Source organism: Arvicola amphibius, chromosome 2 (assembly GCF_903992535.2).
Source record: "Arvicola amphibius chromosome 2, mArvAmp1.2, whole genome shotgun sequence".
Taxonomy (NCBI): Eukaryota; Metazoa; Chordata; class Mammalia; order Rodentia; family Cricetidae; genus Arvicola; species Arvicola amphibius.
Window position 1 is genome coordinate 148447951 of NC_052048.2, and position 20949 is coordinate 148468899.

Here is a 20949-nt window from a genome sequence, read left to right on the forward strand (position 1 = left end):
TATACTTAGTATAACAGTGAAAGGAGTCATAAACCAGTATGTTTGGGGTAGCTGTGTGCCATGGCATGTGTGTGTGTGGAGCCAGAGGTCAGCTTGTAGGAATCAGTTCTTCTTTCACTATGTAGGTCCCAGAATCCAAACTTGGCTTGTCAGACTTGGTGGAAAGTGTCTTTTTTTTTTTTCCTGCTGAGTCAGCTTGCTGTCCTCGCGAGTAAAAGTGTTTAAGAAGCAATTGTAAAGGTGTGTAAAGTACTGTGAACATCTGGAAAAGTGAAGACTCGTGCATATGAAGGACACACAGGGTCTGCACATTGGGCTAGAGTCAGAGACGGACACGGATGACACAGATGATGACACACATGGCAGGGTGTCCCGTCCTGGCGAGCCTAGCGCTGACTTCAACTTCCAGGACCTTAAGTTCAAAGTCAGTATTAGCTATTGCAGGATCAATCAGCTTTCGATGGGTTAAGAATCAGTCTGGGGCCAGTCAGAAGTAGAGTGAGGAGCAAGGGTTAGGCCCTGGGCACTTCAGGGTGAAAGCAACTTGCAGAGCAGAGGGACGCTCAGCAGAGCAGGAGACCCAGCAAGGTGGGAGGTGCAGGGGATGGGTGTATGCACAGGGAAGAGGGTAGTCAGTAGGTGAGACACACAGCAGGAAAACGGTGAACTGGACATTGGGATGACGGTCACAGGTCTTAGAGGTGACATTCTTACTGACATCAGTTTAAAACACTGAAGTTCAAAGTAAATATGCAACTCTTTCCATTGCCTGTAACACAAAAGAGAAAGGCCAGGCAGTGACAGGAAGTTGGGTCAAAGAAGGTAAAGTTGTAGTGCAGGCACTAGGATCAGTAAGTAATAAATGGGCCCTCATGGAACTGAAAAGCTTCTGTAAGGCAAAGGACACCATCAATCAGGCAAAGAGGCAGCCTACAGAATAGGAAAAGATTTTTACCAATTCTATATCCAATAGAGGCCAAATATCCAAAATCTGTAAAGAACTCAAGAAATTAGATACAAAAAAACCCCACATAACCCAATAAAAAGTGGGGTGGGAATGGCTTGGTGCCAAAGCCCTGCAGAAGTCTGGCCGTAGAGTTGTGGATGTAGCCTCTGGGGTGTCAGTTAGAGCAGAGACAATGAGGAGGGGGATGGGAGAGCAGAAGTCTGCAGGGATGGCATAGCGAGCTTCTGGGATGTGTTCCCAGACATGGTGTCATGTCCAGTACTGCCAGGAGAAGCCAGGAGATGGCAGTCTACATGAAGTGGGTAACTAGGTATTTGATTCCTGTCACCCTGCTAGTGTTGTCCCCTAAAACTTACAAGTAAGGAAGTGTGAACAGGACTTAAGTCTACACAGTTCTACTACAGGGTTAGGAAACGCAGCCACCTGGACTGGGGAGCAAATGGGGCTAGTAATGAGAGTAACATCAAGTTTCCAGGAAATGTAGACCTAGCCGTTAGGAAGGCCCTCCAGATGTGCCAGATGTGCTCACCTTATGTTCACATTAATACATTTTCCAAGACAAATGAGCTAGAAGAATTATGTTCCTCTCAACCTGTGAAGTTGCACCTGGAAACACTGGGGTAAAGATTTTCTGTGTGAATTTGGCAAAGGTATCCACACTTCCTAACCATGGCAGTTTGCTCCTCAGTTACCAGACAACTCCTTCCTGCAACTGAGAAAAGATAATCGGGGGAGGGAGATGGCTCACTCCGGGAAGTTTCTGTTTTGCAATCATGATCCCCAGAACCCATCTAAAAAAAAAAAATCTGGGTATGGTGGCATGCACTTGAAATCTTAGTGTTAAGGGTATGGAAACAGGCAGATCCCAAGGGCCTGTTGTCCAGCAATCCTTAGCATACTTGGTGAGTTCCAGGTCAGTAAGAGACTGTCTCAAAAACCAAGGTAGACAGCTCCGAGGAACAACACCCGAGATTGACCTCCACACGCACATAGACTTATGAGCACAGTTCATGGACACACACCACAAACACACACACACACACACACACACACACACACACAGCAGGCACTAGAAATCAGGGCAACATCCACCAGCCGTGGTATATTCCTGAATGTGGTGTGGCATAAAGTACAATGTCAGTTGAAACAAACAATACTTTAAGAAACACGTGGCAAGCGGGGGAATAGTAGCACACGCCTTTAATCCCGTTACTCGGGGCTCAGAGGCAAGCAGATCTCTGTGAATTTGAGGCCAACCTGATCTAGAGAGTTCCAAGACAGCAAGACAGTCAGGGCTACATATAGAGGCCCAAAAAGAAAGGAAGGAAGAAGGAGGGAGAGGAGGAGGGCGGGAGGGGGAGAAAGGAAGGAAAGAAAGGAAGGAAGAGAGAAAGAAAGAAGAGAGAAGAGAGAGGAAGAAGAGGAAGAAGAAAGAAAGAGAAAGAAAGGAAGGAAGAAAAGAGTGGCAAAATAAAGCATTGATTTCACTATAGTCCCCCAAACAAGAAGAATCTCACCGGATGGGTTTGCTTGGTCCTTCTGGGCCGTCCAGCTCATATGAGAAAACGTTGTCCCATCTAAAATTCAGCTTCCAGTCAAAAGCTCCCCTTACAATAGGTGCTGCTGTATAATCCAGTGTCATGTCATTGATGACATCAATCACAGGGCACACCACCATTTTGTGGTCCTTAGCAATGGCATGCAGCAAGGGCTCCAGCCAGACTGTATTCACCTCACAGTGGCTATCCAAGAATACCAGGATGTCTCCTGTGGAGGCGAGAGCAGACTAACATTGGTCCTCGACTTAGTAGGTTTACTGTTGCTTTGATGAAATACCATGACTAAAAGCAACTTGGGAAGGAAAGGGTTTTTTTTAACTTCCACTTCTACTTCCATATCATAGTTTGTCATTGAAGGAAGTCAGGAAAGGAACTCAAGCAGGACAGGGACCTGTTACTGGCTTGTTTCTCGTGGTTTGCTCAGCCTAGAACCCATGACCACCAGCTCAGAGGTCGTGCCATTCACAATGAGCTGAGCTCTCCCACATCAACCACTAATTAAGAAAATGCTCTACGGGTTCGCCTATAACCCGTACAGAGTCATTTTCTCAAGTGAGGCTTCCTCTTCTCTGATGACTCATGCTTTTGTCAAGTTGACAAAAAACTAGCCAGCATGTCCCCTAGAGGAAATATATTCAGTCTAAATGCAAGCTGGATGCAATGAGTATTCATGGACTGTTTATATGCATTGAGGGAAATGAAAAACACATGTTTAATTGTGCCCAAAAAGGTGAAACCCCGTGTGCTCTAAGTGTTCTTAGGAGGTTAGAGGATGGCTTGGAGAAAGCTCTAGTGGAGCATGCACATCTGAGAAGAGCTTTCCTTTTCAAAGATCTTTTCAGGAGACTGGAGAGGTGGCTCAGTTATTGAAGTGCTTGCCTTACAAACCTGAGAGTCTAAGTTCAATCCCTATTACCTACATTAAAGAAAAAAAAAGCAAAGCTATCTGGGACTGGTGACCTTTCCTTACAATCCTAGCACTTCGGGGTTGGGAGTAGGTGTATACCCTAAGGTAGGCTAGCCAGGCAGCCAGCCTGTTTTTTGAATTCCAGGTCAGTGAGAGAGCCTGCCTCAAACAAACATCCGTGGTGGCACCTGAGAAACGATGCCGCCTAATTTTCGCCTCTGGAATTCTCAGCTGGTGCAGTCTGGACTCTAGTTCACACCTGTAACGGGGGGGGGGGGGGGGGGGGGGGGGGGGGGGGGGGGGGGGGGGAGGGAGGTACAGGAGTTTGACCTTCATAAGCAGCCATTCCCATTATCCTGCGCTTTGCTTTTTATGGCTTCAGGTCCTGGGATCAGCTGAAGTCTACCATGTCTTCCTTGCAAAGACAGGTGGTGTACCCTCAGACTGTGAGCCTCATGAACCCTTTCCCACTTGGTGCCAGCACAAGAAAAGTAATCAACACTCTGGCTCGTGGCCTGGAAGAATGTTCATACCTGAAGCATGGGAGGCGCCGATCAGCCTGGATCTAATGAGACCCTCTCTCTTTTTGTTTCGTACTAATTTAATCTTTCCGCGAAAAAGTTCAAGCTGATAGTCCAATTTTTCTTTCAAATCATCTGGAAAAAATATTTGACACTTGACAATTTATAAACTGCAACTATAGAAATTCAAACATTGTCATTATGATCAATTTCTTTCTTTCCTTCTTCCCTCCCATCTTCTTTCTTCCTTTCTTTCTTCCTTCCTTCCTTTCTTTCTTTCTTTTTTAAATTTTTTTTTTTTATTTTTCAAGACTAGGTTTCTCTGTAGCTTTGGAGCCTATCCTGGAACTAACTAGTACTTAAGCAGTTCAATAGAGATCATGGACTGTTCACCAGCTCCAAATGCATAACATCTAGGAGTAGGGACTTGGGAAGTATTAGATCATGAGGAGGGAGTCCCCATGAATGGGGCTTATAGGAAGAGGCCCAAGACCTCACTTGATCCAAAGAGGATGGAGCGAAAGAGCATCAATGTAAAAAAGCCAAAAGAACGCTGTTACCACCCTGGTGTTGTTGGCATCCTGGTCTCAGATCAGTGTTCGTTGCTCAAGCTACTTTGTCAAACTGACAAGAGACCAACATGTCCCTAGACTCTTGGTGCTGCGCTGAAAGGCTGGCAGACACGGTCACTACTGCATACCCAGTGTGGGATTTGTGAACTTCTGAGTAAGAAAGCAGAACTCCTCTGGCCAGCAGGTACATCTGCACCCTGCACCCAGCTTACTGAGATCTTCTGAGCAGCAAGCTGTAGACATCTCAGCTCTACCGAGGGGATAAGGTAGTTTGGGGGGAAGAGAGCAGCACCCATCTCATCCACAAGACTCAGCTAGTAATGACTCCTATGGAAACGTCATGTGATAGGCTCCTGGCCAAATCATGTTTCCATAGTAACAGTAGCTTGGGTCACACCCAGAGCAACCTCGTGTCACTCGCACAGGGCAGCCCTCTTGGAATATCTTTTCTCCTCAACATACCTTTTTCCTGTGGGGCTGTGGTGGCGTGCGCCTTTAATCCCAGCACTCGGGAGGCAGAGGCTGGCTCTCTGTGAGTTCAAGGCCAGCCTAGTCTATAAGAGCTAGTTTTAGGACATGATCCAAAGCTACAGAAAAACCCTGTCTTAAAAAATCAAAAAACTCAAAAACAAACAAACAAACAAAAAACCCATGATTATCCGGGCACTCCTGGCTTGCCTAAGGTTAATAATCAGTTGTAAACAGACAACCAATTTCAAAGCCTAAGCAGGAGTAGCTAGACTTTTGTTCTAATGTCTTCATCCTATCTTAAGAAACAAGCATAGAGGTATCATTGCTCACTTGCAGTTGGCTCGAGTTCTTTCCTGCCTAGATTAGGTCATCTCCCTATGTTAAGCCCTGACTTGCTCTTCGTATCCATCCACCCATTCATATTTTTGAACAAGGTAGCTGTTTAAAATGTTCTCATCCAGTTCAGATTGGCTTTGAACTTGCTTTGTAGCCAAGGATAACCGTGGTCTGATCCTCTTCTCCCACTTCCACCACCACACCCAGATTATGCGTCACAGATTGAATCCCAGGCCTTATACACGCCAGGCAAACACTCCACCAACTAGCTACATAGCCATAACTTCCCATGTTCTTGTGATTAAATTCCAAAAATGCCCTTCATGAGTAGTTGCTTTTAAACAACTCCAGCTTTATGCCTTTTTCCTAGTCCTTCCAACTCTGCACTCATGCATAAACTTCATAGAATGCAGAAGTATCCCATGCTCGCCCTGTTTTGTCCCATCTTGGGCCTTTAAAGTGCCATTTCTTTCACCTAAAACATTTTTTTCTTCCTAGCCATGTGGGCAATCCCAGCCTATCTGTGCCTCTTCCATTTAGATGGCACTTCTTTCTGAAGTGATCCCTCAAGTCAAGGCAATGCCCCTGTGCTGACCTCACAGACATCATGCCAGGGCCTGGGTCAATCTTTCTCACAGTACGCAGTGAGTGCCTCAGGCATAGCATCTCCTAGAAACATCCTTTATGTGAAACATGCAAGCGTTTCCCCCATGCATGGGGAATCTCACTCATGAATCCAGCCCTTTGAAGGTGGAGGCAAGAGAGTCACGAGTTCAAGGTGAACATTTCTCCAAAACAAATCTCGAGTATCACTCGAGAAGAATGCCACCTTCCAGGCAGACAGGCTGTCAGTCACTGCCTCACCAAATTCACTCTTGTCATCAACCAGGACTATTTCCTCAAGGAAACGGTGTGGGGTGAGGTTCACCACACTGGACACTGTCCGGAGCAAGGTGTTCAATTCTTCATTAAAAAAACATATGATGATGCTGGCGGTGGGTAGATAGGCTGGGTAGTGTTTCTGATGACATCTGCAAGAAAAATAGGGAGAGAATTAGTCATCCAAAAGCCTCAAGTGTTCTGGGGCCTTCTTCAAATGCCAGTCCTCATTCTGTCTTTCTTTAGTGAACATTAGAACAGTGCATTAAAAAATACAAAAATTAACAACAAAATGTCCTTAGCTTTTTAAAAATTATTTTCATGTATGTGTGTATAGGTCTGTATCTATGTGTTCAGACACATGTACATGCAAGTGCCTATGGAGACCAGAAGAGGGCATCAAAGACCCCAGAGCTGGAGTCAGAGGCAGATGTGAGCTGCCTGACATGGGGGCTGGGAGTCGAACTCTGGTCCTCTGGGAAAGTAGTAAGCGCTCTTGATTTCTGAGCCATTTCTCCTGTCTGTCCTTAAATTATTTAATTTTTTTAACCTTTACTAATTTTGTTGTATGTGGGGGTGGGAGGTATATGTGGCTATGGTATATGTATATATGTATATGTCCTATAGTGGACATGTGAGGTGGTCGTACAGTTTACAGGAGCCGATCCTCTCCTTCCACCATGTGGGCTTCAATCTCAGGTGTGCAGATTCCACCTTGCTGACCCCATCAAATTCTTATACTCTTCTCATACTTTGGAATTATTTTCCTCTTTATCATTACTCTTCCTTGACTTTCCATTTTGATAATCTTAGGTCAATTTTAAAGATAATATTAAACAAGATTATATCCAAATATTGGTGTTTATTCTAAATATGGTAGTCTAAATTTATGGAAAGATAACTTCAAAGTAAATTCACTATGCCGTGTGCTTAGCTTTGCTTTGGGGATTTTACTGTGACACCTGATGTGATCAAGAATTGTAGTGGAATTGGTGGACTGTGTGTCCTCCAAGTACTGGCAAAAGGTCATTTTATTTTTGTATGCGTACAAGTGGAAACCAGGAGTTGAGATCTAGTGTTTTATTGTTTGGAACTAGCATCAGCAAAATAGAAGGGTGACCCAAATACCTCCTAAGATCTAGTTATAGGAAGACAGCTGGAATCTCAAGGAAATGACAGGGTCAGAAGGCTGAGAGCCATCTGGATTCATCTCCATCACTCTTGCAATAGTGATTGGGGTTTTGTTTTTTAGGCATATCTAACCATATAGCCGTGGTTGGCTCAGAACTTGCTATGTTGATCAGGCTGGGCTTGAATTTACAGAGATCTGCCTGCCATGACTTCCTGTGTGCCAAGATTAAGGGTATGTAAAACCACACCAGCATCCAAGGATGAATCAGAAGGGCTTTCTTTTTCCTGTGCATTCATCGGCTCATAATGGCACAGAGGCCACTTTGGAGGTAATTAATGAGGGCCAGACAAGTGAGGTCAGAAGAATGAAATCACCATTCCCACTGCAATCGTGTGAAAGGGGCAATATTTTCCAGACAGTTCCAGGGCAGTAGGGACTGGGCAGATGAGCCAACAGGAGTTTTGGCTTGTGTACCTGCAGGATAAACATGGGTTGAAAGAGTGTTTATCCTGACCAACACTGTTAGTCCAGTGGGTGGTAGTACAGAAAGTTCAGCTGCTAAATGCAATGGAAGCTGGCACCATGCTCAAAGGAATGGAAACCATGTGAGGTGGCAAACAGGCAAAATCTGGAGTGGTCGGCAAGCATGGCAAGCACACCGTCTGCACCCAAATGGATGTGACCCAAGAGCACAGCAACAGAATGATGCCACGACATCAAACTGAAAACCTTCCGCATGACAGAAGAAGTTACCATCAGGGTGAAGAGATACCTCCAGATTCAGCAAAACTACTAGCAAACATACATCTGACTAGGGATTGAGAGCCAGACTGCTTATTGCTAGAGTCAACAATCAGCAGAGTGTTAGGGCTATATAACACAGTAGAGTGCTCATCCAGCCCTGGGTTAGATCTCAGGACCAGGAATATACAAGACACTGTCAAAAAAAAAGCCTAGCAGACCTTCAAAAGAAAACAGCAAGTGGTTAATAGGTGCGGGAGGGAATAGGAGTAGAGGAGGGGAGACTGGGGTTGGTATGTAAAATAAATGAAAACATTAAAAATAAAACTATTCAATGCCACCAGTCATTGGGGAGATGCAAATTAGAACTATTATGAGACAGATGAGATTCCAACTCACATTATCAAAAGAATGAGAACATTGTGGAGGACAACGTAATCCACAACTCTGCGCTCAGGTGTACACTCAGGTGTAAATCGAGCCTCTCAGACTGCTGAAGCATGATTCCTGGTAGTCAAGATATGAAACCAAGCAAAGCGCCCACCAGAAGAGGAGTGAGTTAAGTGTGTGCACACAGCGGAATGCTATTTAGCCTTAAAAACGCAGGCAGGTGAGACGGTTCATTGGTAGAGGGACATGATGATCTGCATTGACCCCTGGGCTCCACACAGTCAAAAGAAGAGAGCCTCTGACCTCCACACCAGCCTGCAGTATGTACATACGTATATGTGAACACACTTGCAAATTAAATAGATACAGTTTTTAAGATAGGAAATTCAGTTATGTATCACAATAAAGATAGACCCAGAGAAACCCTGTCTCAAAACACCAAAATAAATCAATAAAAAGATTGGCCTAGAGGAGCTAGAGTGAAAATAACACAGGAGGGAGAATTAGTCTCCAGAGATCCGCACACCAAATAGTTATCCAGCGCCAGTCATACACACACACACACACACACACACACACACACACACACACACGTATCTACACACGCTAAAACACTAAAAGTCCATCAGAGTGCTGCTGGAGATGACGCTTGGCCGTTGCTGGACAAATCACATATTTCCATTAGTTGAAACTTCTAGTGGGACTTGACAATTCGGGTGTGTAGAAGGCAAGGTGGTTAGTGAGGGGTGGGGCAGGATGAGGGGGAAACGCTTGGAGGTCACACAGAAGAGCCAGGGCAGGAGTCCCAGAGTCCCGTCATATAGCACTGTGTGTGTGTGTGTGTGTGTGTGTGTGCAGTGCTGAGAAAATGGGTCTTACATGTTTTTAGCATGTGAAGACGATAAGCATATGACATTATACATATTCTAATTTGCCTAATTTAGCCTCTCCACAGTATACAAAAGTGCTCTGTACCATAGATACACAAATTTTACTTTTCAGTTAAAAATTCAGATTAAAATTGAAGACAAAGCTAGAAAGATGGCCCCGTGGTTAAGCACACCGGCTGGACTCCCAGCACTCACTCATAGATATCTATAACCTCAGCTCCAGGAGATTTGATGTTGTCTTCTGGATCCAGAGAGCACCAGGAACAAAAGTGGTGAGCATACATACATGCAGGCAAAAACACCCATACACATAAAAATAAATACATCTTTTTTAAAAATCAAGGCAAGCTGAACTAGAAGTCCCAAACAGTGGAAAGATGTGATTTGTCCAATAATGGCCAAGCCTGCTAATCTATTTAGTGTTCTAATGTGTATATATATATTGTATGTATATATATATATATATTATATATATGCATATAAAAACTACTTGGGGTTGGATAACCATTTTGGGTACATATCTCTTGGGAAGACTAATTCTCTCACTCTCTTGGTAGTTGTTAGTTTCCTTTAGTTCTTACCTAGGGATAAAGCCAGTTTTAATTTATTCTCTCCATGATGACATGCCCCATGCCATTGTTCAGGTCTTGTTTAAGCAGGCGTATTTTGACTTTGTTTTTCCTATCAAGTAATTATGTGATGGAAGAAAGGAACCAAGGAAGTTACACTATTTTAGATAAGATTAAGGGGGAAATAGTAACATGGGGAGAAATTCACTATATACTGGAATTAAAATATTGATCTTTGTGGTAGTTAAATCTTAACTTGATTTAAAGATTGTCCTTCAAGTTAAATTAATACCATGCTTATAGTTTAAGGAAATTTAAATTTATTCTTTTTGTGTGTGTGGGAGGGAAGAGAGACTGTAATTGAGGTTAACCTTGAACTTCTGACTCTCCTGCCTCCACCCCAACACTGAGATTACAGGCAATCACCACCACTCTTGGTTTATGTGGTGCTGGTAGCAAACCCTGGACCTTGTGTATGCCAAACACTCCACTTGAACTACATCTCCAGCCCAAGTTTGTTTTCTTTAATGGTGACTCAGTTACTCTCTGCCACACGTGCAATCACTCCATCTGATGAGTGTGCCCAATCATGAGTGGTGTTTGTGGCTTCATTTGCTTGTGTTGCACACATATCACACAATACAGCAATGTGGCCCGTTTTCCAATTTCCTGGAATGGCATTACTGGAGAGTGTATGTTTGCTTAGCTTGAACATTTTTCTTTTAGCTAATGGGAATTGATAATCTTTTCTAGGAAATGATTAGCACCTAAATAATATTTAAGAGGCATCAACAAACAAGATACTGAACAGATGAACCTCAAGAACATTGTGCTAAATGAAATAAGCCAGTACCCCAAAAAACAAATTCTATATGCTTTTGCTGTTTTGAGGTCTCTGGGTGGTCAAGTTCATAGGCTCTAAGTGGACTGGGGAAAGGGGAGTGCGAGTTTCAGGCTGTGCTGTGGTTGCTCATGGCTGCCCGTGCCTAATGTTGCTGAATTGTCCACTAAAAAATTATTAACATAGCAATTTCATATTCATTTTACCACAGTTAACAGAAGACATGAGAATGAAGCAGACTAGGAAGGAAAAGATAGGCAGACATCCAAAGCAGTTTCTGTTGGGAATTAATGCTTTGGCCAGAAACCCTCACTGGTAACTGAGTAAAAACCTTCAAGAGATTTACTTAACACTTCAAAACCTCTAGAATATATTCTGCCAAGGGGGAAAGTGGTCTCCACACCATTAGACATCAGAATCTTGACATTGTCTCACTTAAAGTCATAAGAACAGGAATCTATACTACAAGATTTCTAATATGCTAAAATTGAAGTTGGTTAGTGGGGAAACATACATTTTATCCCTGGAATCTGGCACCTCTCTCCTGATGCCCAGTCTTCTACTGATAACAGCATTAAGTCCATATTGTTTAAATTCTTTGTAAAATTCTGGGGCTGAAAAGTCAATCGTATCTGCAAGAAAAAGGTAATTTGCGTCATAAAAGTAAAAGCTTACTGCTGGCCCACTGACACAAGTAACAAGAGCAACCCTATCCTGAATTTTTCTGAAACACTCACTTTCTCCGACTCTCAACTACCCACAGAGGACGGTAAGGGTGAAAGCCCGGAGTATTTGCGTAAACCAGAGCAGACTTCTTAGTAAGCGTTGTTATTAATGCTAGATGGAAGACACTCAGCCCTATCCAAGCTGCATCAATCACTTTCCTGTTGTTGTGTTAATTATCCCAACAAAAGCATGTTAAGACGTGAGGGGTTGTTTTGACACACGGTTCTAGAAGTCCATTATAGAGGGGAAGGTGCTGTGGCAAACCCCTAAGAGCAGTTAGTAACATTGCTTCTGCAGTCAGTGGGCAGAGGGCAATGTGTTCAACTTGCTTACCTTTTCCTTTTTCTTTTTGTTTTGTTTTTCGAGACAGGGTTTCTCTGTGGCTTTGGAGCCTGTCCTGGAACTAGCTCTTGTAGACCAGTCTGGCCTCGAACTGACAGAGATCCGCCTGCCTCTGCCTCCTGAGTGCTGGGATTAAAGGTGTGCGCCACCACCGCCCAGCACCTTTTCCTTTATATTATGCGGTTCAGGGAATGGTCTCTCCTCTCTCTCTCTCTCTCTCTCTCTCTCTCTCTCTCTCTCTCTCTCTCTCACACACACACACACACACACTGCAAATGCCACACAGGGGTTTTGAAGCCTTCTGCTGAAACACAAGTCATCATCAGCAACCTCCAAGATAAACTCTTTCTCCCTAACCAAAGACAGAGCTGGGGAAAGGGGTAGCCTAGTGACAAAACAAAACAAAACAAAACAAAACAAAACACCTTTGCAAAACTTGCCCTGAGACTTTTCACCTCACCCTCACCCTGAGGAAGCAAGTAACAATATCCGTCTTGCCCCACCTGGTGGTGTCAGCGGGACCAAGCAGAGCCTAATCTGCCTCTGATCACATGGCCCTCCAGGGTAGGGTAGGGAGAATGACGGGGAGGAGCTGAGATGCTGAGTCTCCCTGATGTGTTGTCAGGGGAAATGTTGAATCTCCAACCCCCCATAAGATGGGGCAGGGTAGAGCCGGGTAGCTTTCCACTTCCCTTCGCCTGGCAGTGAGGACTATTGGACTGTTGAACCTTCTAACCCTGCTGTCAATGGCGCACAGGAGGGGAGGAAAGGCAGGACTCGCTGACACTGTGCTCAGTGACAAGGTTGTGAAAGTCAGTGCTCCGTTTAAGTGGAAACCAAGGGACATGAATTCTTACATTACCTGTTAACCACAAGATGCTGTGCACATAGTGCTATAGGCAGATGGGGCAGGGAGGGGCTTCTGGAATGGAGGGTGGCCGGACACACATACTTACCTGTTCCTTCTAATGGAGGACAGAAAGGACCAGTAGAAGCATTCTTACATTCTATACTGTATGACACACTTATACTCAGTATTGCAGAAGAGAGGGAATCAGCATTGATATATTACTAGCTTAGCACATAAACACTTTTTATGGCCTGTTACTGGAGGAGTACAAGATACCAGTAACAACTAAGTATATCCACTGTTTTTCTTGAGCCTAGACATCCACAGAATGAGGGAAGAAGGAAAGAGGTGATAATGAGAAACAGACATAAAAATAATTTCAAAAATGTGTCCAACCACCTTTACCAGAATGGCAAGACTAAGGTCTAAATGATTGACAGCCTCTGTCCCTGCCCACCTACATAATCTGTGCAGTGGGGATGTAATAGAAGACAGACCTTTAGGATCAGAATCCTCTTTCAGATTGCTGGTGCCTGAATAAAGTTTTAAGGTTCAATTTCTGCCTTTGTTCACTGGCTTTTGTGAGTGACAGGCACTCCCATTCAGTTTTGCTTATACATGTACCACAGCTCCCTGAAGGAGATCTGCTTGAAGTCATGCTACAGTGTCTCGCAGTATTTTTAATGTCTAGGAGCCAATAGAAAATGTCATACAAAGTCCCAAATGGAATTTCAAAGGGACAACCAACAAGCACCAACACTGAGATGAACCAGTTGGACCAGACTTGCTAGGATGCTAAAGCAGCCGCCGCAGCAGCATCAGAAGCAGACGGAAAAGGGAGAGCACTCAGCTAAGGGACAGGAAATTACAAGAACAATCCAAAAGGAAATTACAGGAATGGTGATTACAGTCCTCCAAGAGGCAGGGTGACTATAAGTAGCAGTTAAACTACACAGAAGACAGAGCCTGTGAACTTGAGGTCAGGCCAATGGAATTAGTGTGGTATAAACAACAGAGAGATGAACTAGAAAGAAAAGGATTCTCAGGGACCCATGGCATAACTAAAGAGCTAACTGTCTCACAGGAGTTACAGAAGGAGAGAGAAAGCAGGGGTGAGGGTATAGTGTGAGAGCGGGGTAGAGATGCAGAGGGGCCACTCTATGTCTTACTCTTCCATGGTGCTGTCAGCAGTGCTCCAGGACAATGCAGAGCCCAGGACACATATCTGACTTGGAAATTATTAATTATCGCTTTATTGTTCTCTTCATCTTTCGGGGCTGATTTTGTTACATCAGGTAACCTGCATAAACATAAAGCCCAAATCGTCTATCAGTGACTGTTGGGGGAGAGCAAATTTTAAGAGGGTCTTGACGTAGAACATCTACAGATGTGTTAATGCAGTTACTATGCAGTACCAGAACTGCTGAGCAACAGCATGCAGAGGATGTGGATCCACACTGGTGGATTCAGGCAGTGGCTGCCTTTGAGGTTGGAAGGACCAGGGGTGACATTTCTATGGCATCTTTTGAAATTCATTTATGTGAAAAACAGAAAGCTACCTGAAACAAATATAGCAAACTACATAAAAATGAGAAATTAAGAGTTAGCGCATGCATGTGTATATACTCTATTGAGTTCTGTGTATAATATATCAATATATGAAATATTTTATAGCTCAAAAGTTAAATTACCCTAAAGGGGGCATTCTCTTACCCTTCCAAATAATCACTCTGTGATATGTTGAAAGTAGTTAACAGAAAGAGATCAGTTTGTTCCTGGGTATAATTCTGTTTTTCCAGGTTTATCTGCATCAGACTTACCATTAGAAGCATTCTGTTTGGGGGTTTTCTTTGAGACATGGTTTTGCTGGTACACATTTTTTCTAAGTGGATTAGCCCTTATGAGTTCCTGGGTTTTCTTCAGCTGTTTGTCCTCTTGATCAAAGTGGAAATAGGCAATTAACAGAGCTGTCCAGAGCCCGATGGCCAGGGATCCACAGCAGACACACTGAGCTATGATGTTCTTCATTGTGGAGTTCATATTTTTAAATTCCAGTTTTCCTAGACGAGAGCATCGTGAGAGAAACTGTATTAGACAGCTCAGTGGTGTCTGAATGTTCATGTCGCTTAAGTTCAGTTTTCAGTGTTTGGAGAAACAGTCATTTCCCTACTTTTCCAATATACAAGTTTACCTCTCTTCTGTCACAAAATTTTTTTACCCATATATCCATAGGATCACCATCCAGATAGGTAAGTATGAATTTAAAGTCTTTGCCCTACCCCTGAGCAGAGAGCGCAAGGAGAGGAAGAAATAACACGAAAGAGCATTCATTATCCATTTCTCACCCTGCCCAACCCACTTGGAGAGATAGTGTGGCTCTCTAAAAACTCTGACCAGACACCAGTCCGACTGCAATGTAAAAGCATGCAGTGTCACATGCTGAAGAGGACAACTGAGGCATGAGCACCGTGGCCCACTGTTGAGGGGACCATAAATAGACTCAGTGGTCTGGGTTCTAACCAGAGATATGAACACCGACCCTATTGTCTCCATTGGCACTCGTAGTCAGAAGCAAGTGAAGCTTTTCTCGGCAGAACTGCTAAGAGACTGTCCTTTCTTTTTCTTCCTTTCTCTCCCTTCCTTCCTCCCTCCCTCCTTCCCTCCCTCCCTCCCTCCCTCCCTCCCTCCCTCCCTCCCTCCCTCCCTCCCTCCCTCCCTCCCTCCCTTCCTTCCTTCCTTTCTTTCTTTCCTTCCAGCCCTGTCTGTTCGGGAGCTCACTTTGTAGCCCAGGCTGGCCTTGAACTCACAGAGATCCACCTGCCTGTATCTCCTGAGTGCTTAAAGGCAAGCACCACCACTGCCCAGCTAAGGCTGTCCTATCAATGGTGAAATCAGTCAGTTAAAGCTGTCAGCAAGCAGATTTTTAAACCCATAGTGACAAGCAGGAAGGGAGCAGAGGGGGCTGGGAAGCTGGCAATCAGGACCTGAGTTTGACTCTCCAGAGTCCACATAAAAAGCCAGAGTGGTATGTGCTTGTGCCCAGTACTAAGGAGGGCAGAGAGACAGAGCCCCGGAGCTCTCTGGCCAGCGAGCCTAGACAATTGCTGAACTTCAGGTTCAGTGAGAGACCCTGTCTCAAAGGACAAAGGAGGAATCAAGGAAGGATTCCCAGCATTGGCTTCAGGCCTCTCAACACATGTGTACTCACATGCATGTGCACCTCGCATGGAGACAGGGGGGGGGGGGGGGAGGAAGGAAGGGAGGGAAGGAGGAGCAAGCAGAACATTGTGTATTTTGCAGAACATGGTTAGTGTTCCTGCTTATGGTCACTGATGTGCAGCAGGTGCTTGGGGAACCTGTGAGCAGATGATGTGCAGTGTCCAGCAGTTCCAGTCTGCCAGGAGGAAAATGCAGAGCCTGCTGCGTTCTTAGTTCTAGCTCCTGAAAAGCCTGCAGCACGCATGGCAGAGACTCAGATCAGCAGAGCTGGTGGTGCATGTGGAGCATTTATGATGCTGTCTAGTAAGAGCTTTCTTTCAATGTCAGTGGTCTCCATGCATGTGTCTGTATCTTCCTCTTGACTCAACTGTGAATAAAAACAAAGCTAAACACCTTGTTAGAATAGGCTGGGAGCCATGAATGCAAGTGAGGGCATTATTATTATTATTATTATTATTATTATTATTATTATTATTATTATTATTGTTTTGCTTTAGACAGGGTCTCCCATTGCCCAGGTTGACCTCAAACTCACTTTGTAGCCAAGGATGACCTTGAGCTTTTGATTCTCCTGAGTGCCAAGATTACAGGTACAGGTTCCCATGCCCAGTTTTAAATGGTACTGGAGACCAATTCCAGGGGTTTGTGTATGCTAGAAAAACAGTCTCCCAACTGAACCACATTTGAGGCACATGAGATTTTTACAGTACTTTCAAGACAAAGCTATTGATCATGTGCTCTCAGTTTGGAAGGAGACAGGATTTCACAGCCTGAGTGGGAAATGAGAGGACCGTGAAACAGAACCAGGTTGAGCTGCTGCTTGAGCAGCTCAGGACTAGGAGTGGCAGGGCCTTGGCAAGTCACACATGTGTAATCAGAAGAGGGCTCTCCTCACCCCAGTACCCCAGTGCACCGAAAGCCCAGGCAGGATAAATGGATTACAGAGACATTTAAAACATCTGGGTGTGTGATACAAGCGCTACCCAGAGCCTTCAAGCCTTACCACAACACACACACACACACACACACACACACACACACACACACACACACACACACTATAGCAAGGCTGTTGTGGCTGAAGTGGGAGAAGAGGGAGCTGCTCCAGGAGGAGAAGCTGGGCCCAGGGGAAAGACCAATATGCTGAGGCTCTAGGCCAGCGGATCTTAACCCTCTTTTCACATAGTTCTTCATGTTGTGGTGACCCCAACCGTAAAATTATTTCATTGCTACTCCGTAACTGTAATTTATAATTACAGTTCATGAATTGTTACTATATGATATGCAGGATATCTAATATGCAACCAGCCAAAGGGCTGTGACCCATAGGTTGAGAACCACTGCTCTAGAGCTCCCCACAAATGCTGGTTCCCCTGCAGATGCCTGCTCTAATACTCAGACTGTCCAAAATTGTTTGTTCTGCCTTGCAATTGGAATGGAATTCTGATATGGACTGAACCATAACTTTTCAAAATTATGTCAGATCATTAACCACAATGTGATCATTTTTGTGAAAGGGGTCATTTTATTATTTATTTATTATCTATCTATCTATCTATCTATCTATCTATCTATCTATCTATCTATCTACTTTTAGTTTTTTGAGACAGGTTTTCTCTGTAGCTTTCGAGCCTGTTCTGGAACTAGCTCTTGTAGACCAGGCTGGCCTTGAACTCACAGAAATCCATCTGCCTCTGCCTCCTGAGTGCTGGGATTAAAGGCGTGCACCACCACTGCCTGCAGAAAGAGGTCACTTGTAATCTTTTAATTTTAAACTCCTTTAGGGATCAAGGTTAAATGAATTCATAGGATGGGTCCTGATCCTGTAGGATTGGTGACCTTATAAGATAGCCAAGGAACATGTACAGCGAAAAGGACACGTGAGGGTTTGTCAAGAAGTGGGGCATTTGTGAGTCAAGAAGAGAGGCTTTAAGTGGAAGGCACCTGGCCAACGCCTTGACCTTGTACTTCTGGCTGTGAGAAAGTAAATTCTTGTGTTAGTCAGACACTCTGTGATGTTTTGTTCTACTTGCCCACCATGGACTGATACAGATGCCAAGGACTGACCAACGCAGTTGAGGAAAACCTTCATCAGGGAGAAAAAAAAATGTGTGGAGAGCCACAAAAAAGGAACAATCCAAAACTTGCAAAATACTGAGACTGAGAAATCAAGGCTAGCACACTCAAAGAACCAGAGAAAGGACAGCAGAGAACAAAAAGGGACACTTGAAACTTAAAATGTGCCTGCCACAGTTAGCAAAATCAGCAGAAAATTGGAACATAAAAGGGGATTTTTCTGGAAAGTACAGCAAGATGACAGAGTAAGGGCCAACCTCAGATGGGGCATCCTTCCAGCAGGATCTAACTAGCAATGAATTCCAGAAAGCTGTGGAAGAAGGGGAAGGGAGGAGAGGGGAGGAGATGATCACATCAGCAAAGAACACAGAGTGGCCAGTGCAGCAAATGGGAAAGCATCCCAGGAGAGCTGACCTTTACAGAGGATGACATTAAACTCTGCAGAAACACCAAGCCCAGAAAGACTAGAGAGAAATGACTATAAATTCATAATTAGATGATTTCTACAACTAGTCAAAACCTGGTCAAGCTCAAGAGCAGAATAAACATTTCCAGATAGCAGATTACTCAGAAAAAGCACTCACTCTCCATGCCCTCCTCCCCCTTTCCCTTCTCCTCCTCCTTCAGTGGGCATAAATGTGAGTTATAAATGCCAACAAGGAAAAAGCAAAATGAGGGTACAAGCATGTGTATACACACACACACACACACACACACACACACACACACACACGTGCAATGATCACAAAACCGTAAATCTGCACCTGTACCTATTGGCTTTGTATTAAAATCTGAGACGGGCTGGGGAGATAGCTCAGCGGGCAAAACTCTTGCTGTTCAAGCATGAGGCCTATGTTTGAATCCTCGGAACCCTTATAAAGCTGGACACTGTACTACACACATGTAATATCAGTGCACCAATGAAGAGAAGGGAGGCAGAAATGGGAGAACCCCGGGAAGTTCAGGTAAGCCAGTATATGCAGTGGCAAGCAACAAAAAGACTATCAGACATGGTTGAAGACAAAGACTAACACCTCACATTGTCCTCTGGCCTTCATACACCTGCCATAGCATGTGTGCCTGAATTCATACTCCCCCCTCTCTCTCCCTCCCTCCCTCCCTCCTTCCCTCCCTCCCTCCCTCCCTCTCTCTCTCTGTCACACACACTCACACACACATACACACATTCTCTCCCTCTCTCACATGCACACTCTCTCTCTCTCTCTCTCTCTCTCTCTCTCTCACACACACACACACACACACACACACACTCTCACACACACACACTCTCACACACACTCACACACACACACACATTTTAGGGCTAGGGAGATGGCTTAAAGGGTAAAGTGCTTGCTTTGCAAGCATGAGACCTCAGGCTTAATCCTTAGCACCCACACAGAACTCAGGTGCATCAGGGCTGGAGAGGTGGCTCAGCCATTAGGAGCACTTGCTGTTCTTGCAGAGGATCTGGATTTGGTTCTCGGCACCTACACTGCGGCTCACAGTCATCTGGAATTTCAGTTCAAGGGGATCTAATGCCCTCTTCTGGCCTCTTAAGGCACTAGGGCATAATTAATATACATACATGCAGGCAAAGCAATTACACACATAAAATAAATCTTAAAAGAAAAAAGGAAAGAAAGAAAAAGGCTGGGTGCAGCCGCACACACTTGTAATACCAATACTGGAGGGTTAGAGAGAGAAAGATCTCTGGAGCTTGTTGGCCAGACAGCCGAGCAGTCAGTGAGCTGCAGCTTCAGTGAGCCTTGTCTCAAGAAACAAGCCAAGGTAGCTAGCTGTCCACGCTCCAACAAATAATCTCCCACTCATGCTCATTCACGCAGCCATAATTAAACTCAGTGGGTGACACAAACACAGTAGATTGCAAGGACAAACTTGTTACAAAGAAGGGTTTCAACAGAAGGGGGGATGAAAGGGGATAATGGAAGGGAAAGTAACGAAAATTCATCATGTACATAAGTGAAACTGTCAAGGATTAATGCGTGTGTTGTGTGTGTGTGTTTATGTAGTGAGACTTTCCCAAACCAGCAATTAAAAAATGATAACATCCACCCCAGACCTTTGTCACCATGCCTTATTTTTTATTTTTATTTATTTAATTTTTTTTGAGACAGGGTTTCTCTGTGTAGCCCTGGCTGTCCTGGAGCTCACTCTGTAGACCAAGCTGTCTTCAAACTCAGATATCTGCCTGCCTCTGCCTCCTGAGTGCTGGGATTAAAGGCGTGTGCCCACGGTCCAGCTATCGGCATGCTTTATTAAAGGGCCTTGAAAGAGTCCCCTTTCCTGCAATGTTAATATTGTCGTCTCTACAGGGTCTAGGGTCATTGGAGAGAGAAGCCTCTCAGTGTTTGTGTGAGGGGTTATCTCGATTAGGTTAACTGAGGTGGGGACATCACCCTAAATATAGGTGACGCCATACCATGGGCTGGGGTCTCACGCGAATGAAGAAGAAAGAGCCCTCTGCCTGAGTACAGGATTTCATTCTACTTCTTGACCGTGGACACCATGTGACCAGCAACCTCCCTCTCCTGCCACTGGGCACCATGCTTTCCCCTCAGGATGGATACTAGTCCTCAAATTATAAGTGAAAACAAATCCTAACTCCCTTAAACATAAATTTAAAAATAAGATGACGTGATTGGGAAAGACACCAATGTAAAGATAAATGAGGGCACACACCACTTCCCCACATAAATGTGAGACTTTAGAATCAGGAGAGCATGGCCTTGCTTTTGTTCTTTTTTTTTTTTTTTTTTTTTTTTTTTGGTTTTTCGAGACAGGGTTTCTCTGTGGCTTTGGAGCCTGTCCTGGAACTAGCTCTTGTAGACCAGGCTGGTCTCGAACTCACAGAGATCCGCCTGCCTCTGCCTCCCGAGTGCTGGGATTAAAGGCGTGCGCCACCACCGCCCGGCTGGCCTTGCTTTTGATTGATGTCAC

The 20949-nt window shown here is 44.6% G+C and overlaps 1 protein-coding gene across 1 annotated transcript in view; it reads right to left on the reverse strand.

The window, feature by feature from the left end:
• Galntl5 (polypeptide N-acetylgalactosaminyltransferase like 5) overlaps positions 1-20949 on the reverse strand; it is a 43296-nt gene that overhangs the window by 19748 nt on the left and 2599 nt on the right. The window contains exons 2-6 of the mRNA XM_038319381.1: positions 14514-14753; positions 11290-11407; positions 6198-6364; positions 3967-4089; positions 2485-2734 (exon numbers count right to left, since the gene is read on the reverse strand). Coding sequence (XP_038175309.1) covers positions 2485-2734; positions 3967-4089; positions 6198-6364; positions 11290-11407; positions 14514-14753 — 898 coding nt within the window. The remainder of the gene's footprint in view (positions 1-2484; positions 2735-3966; positions 4090-6197; positions 6365-11289; positions 11408-14513; positions 14754-20949) is intronic.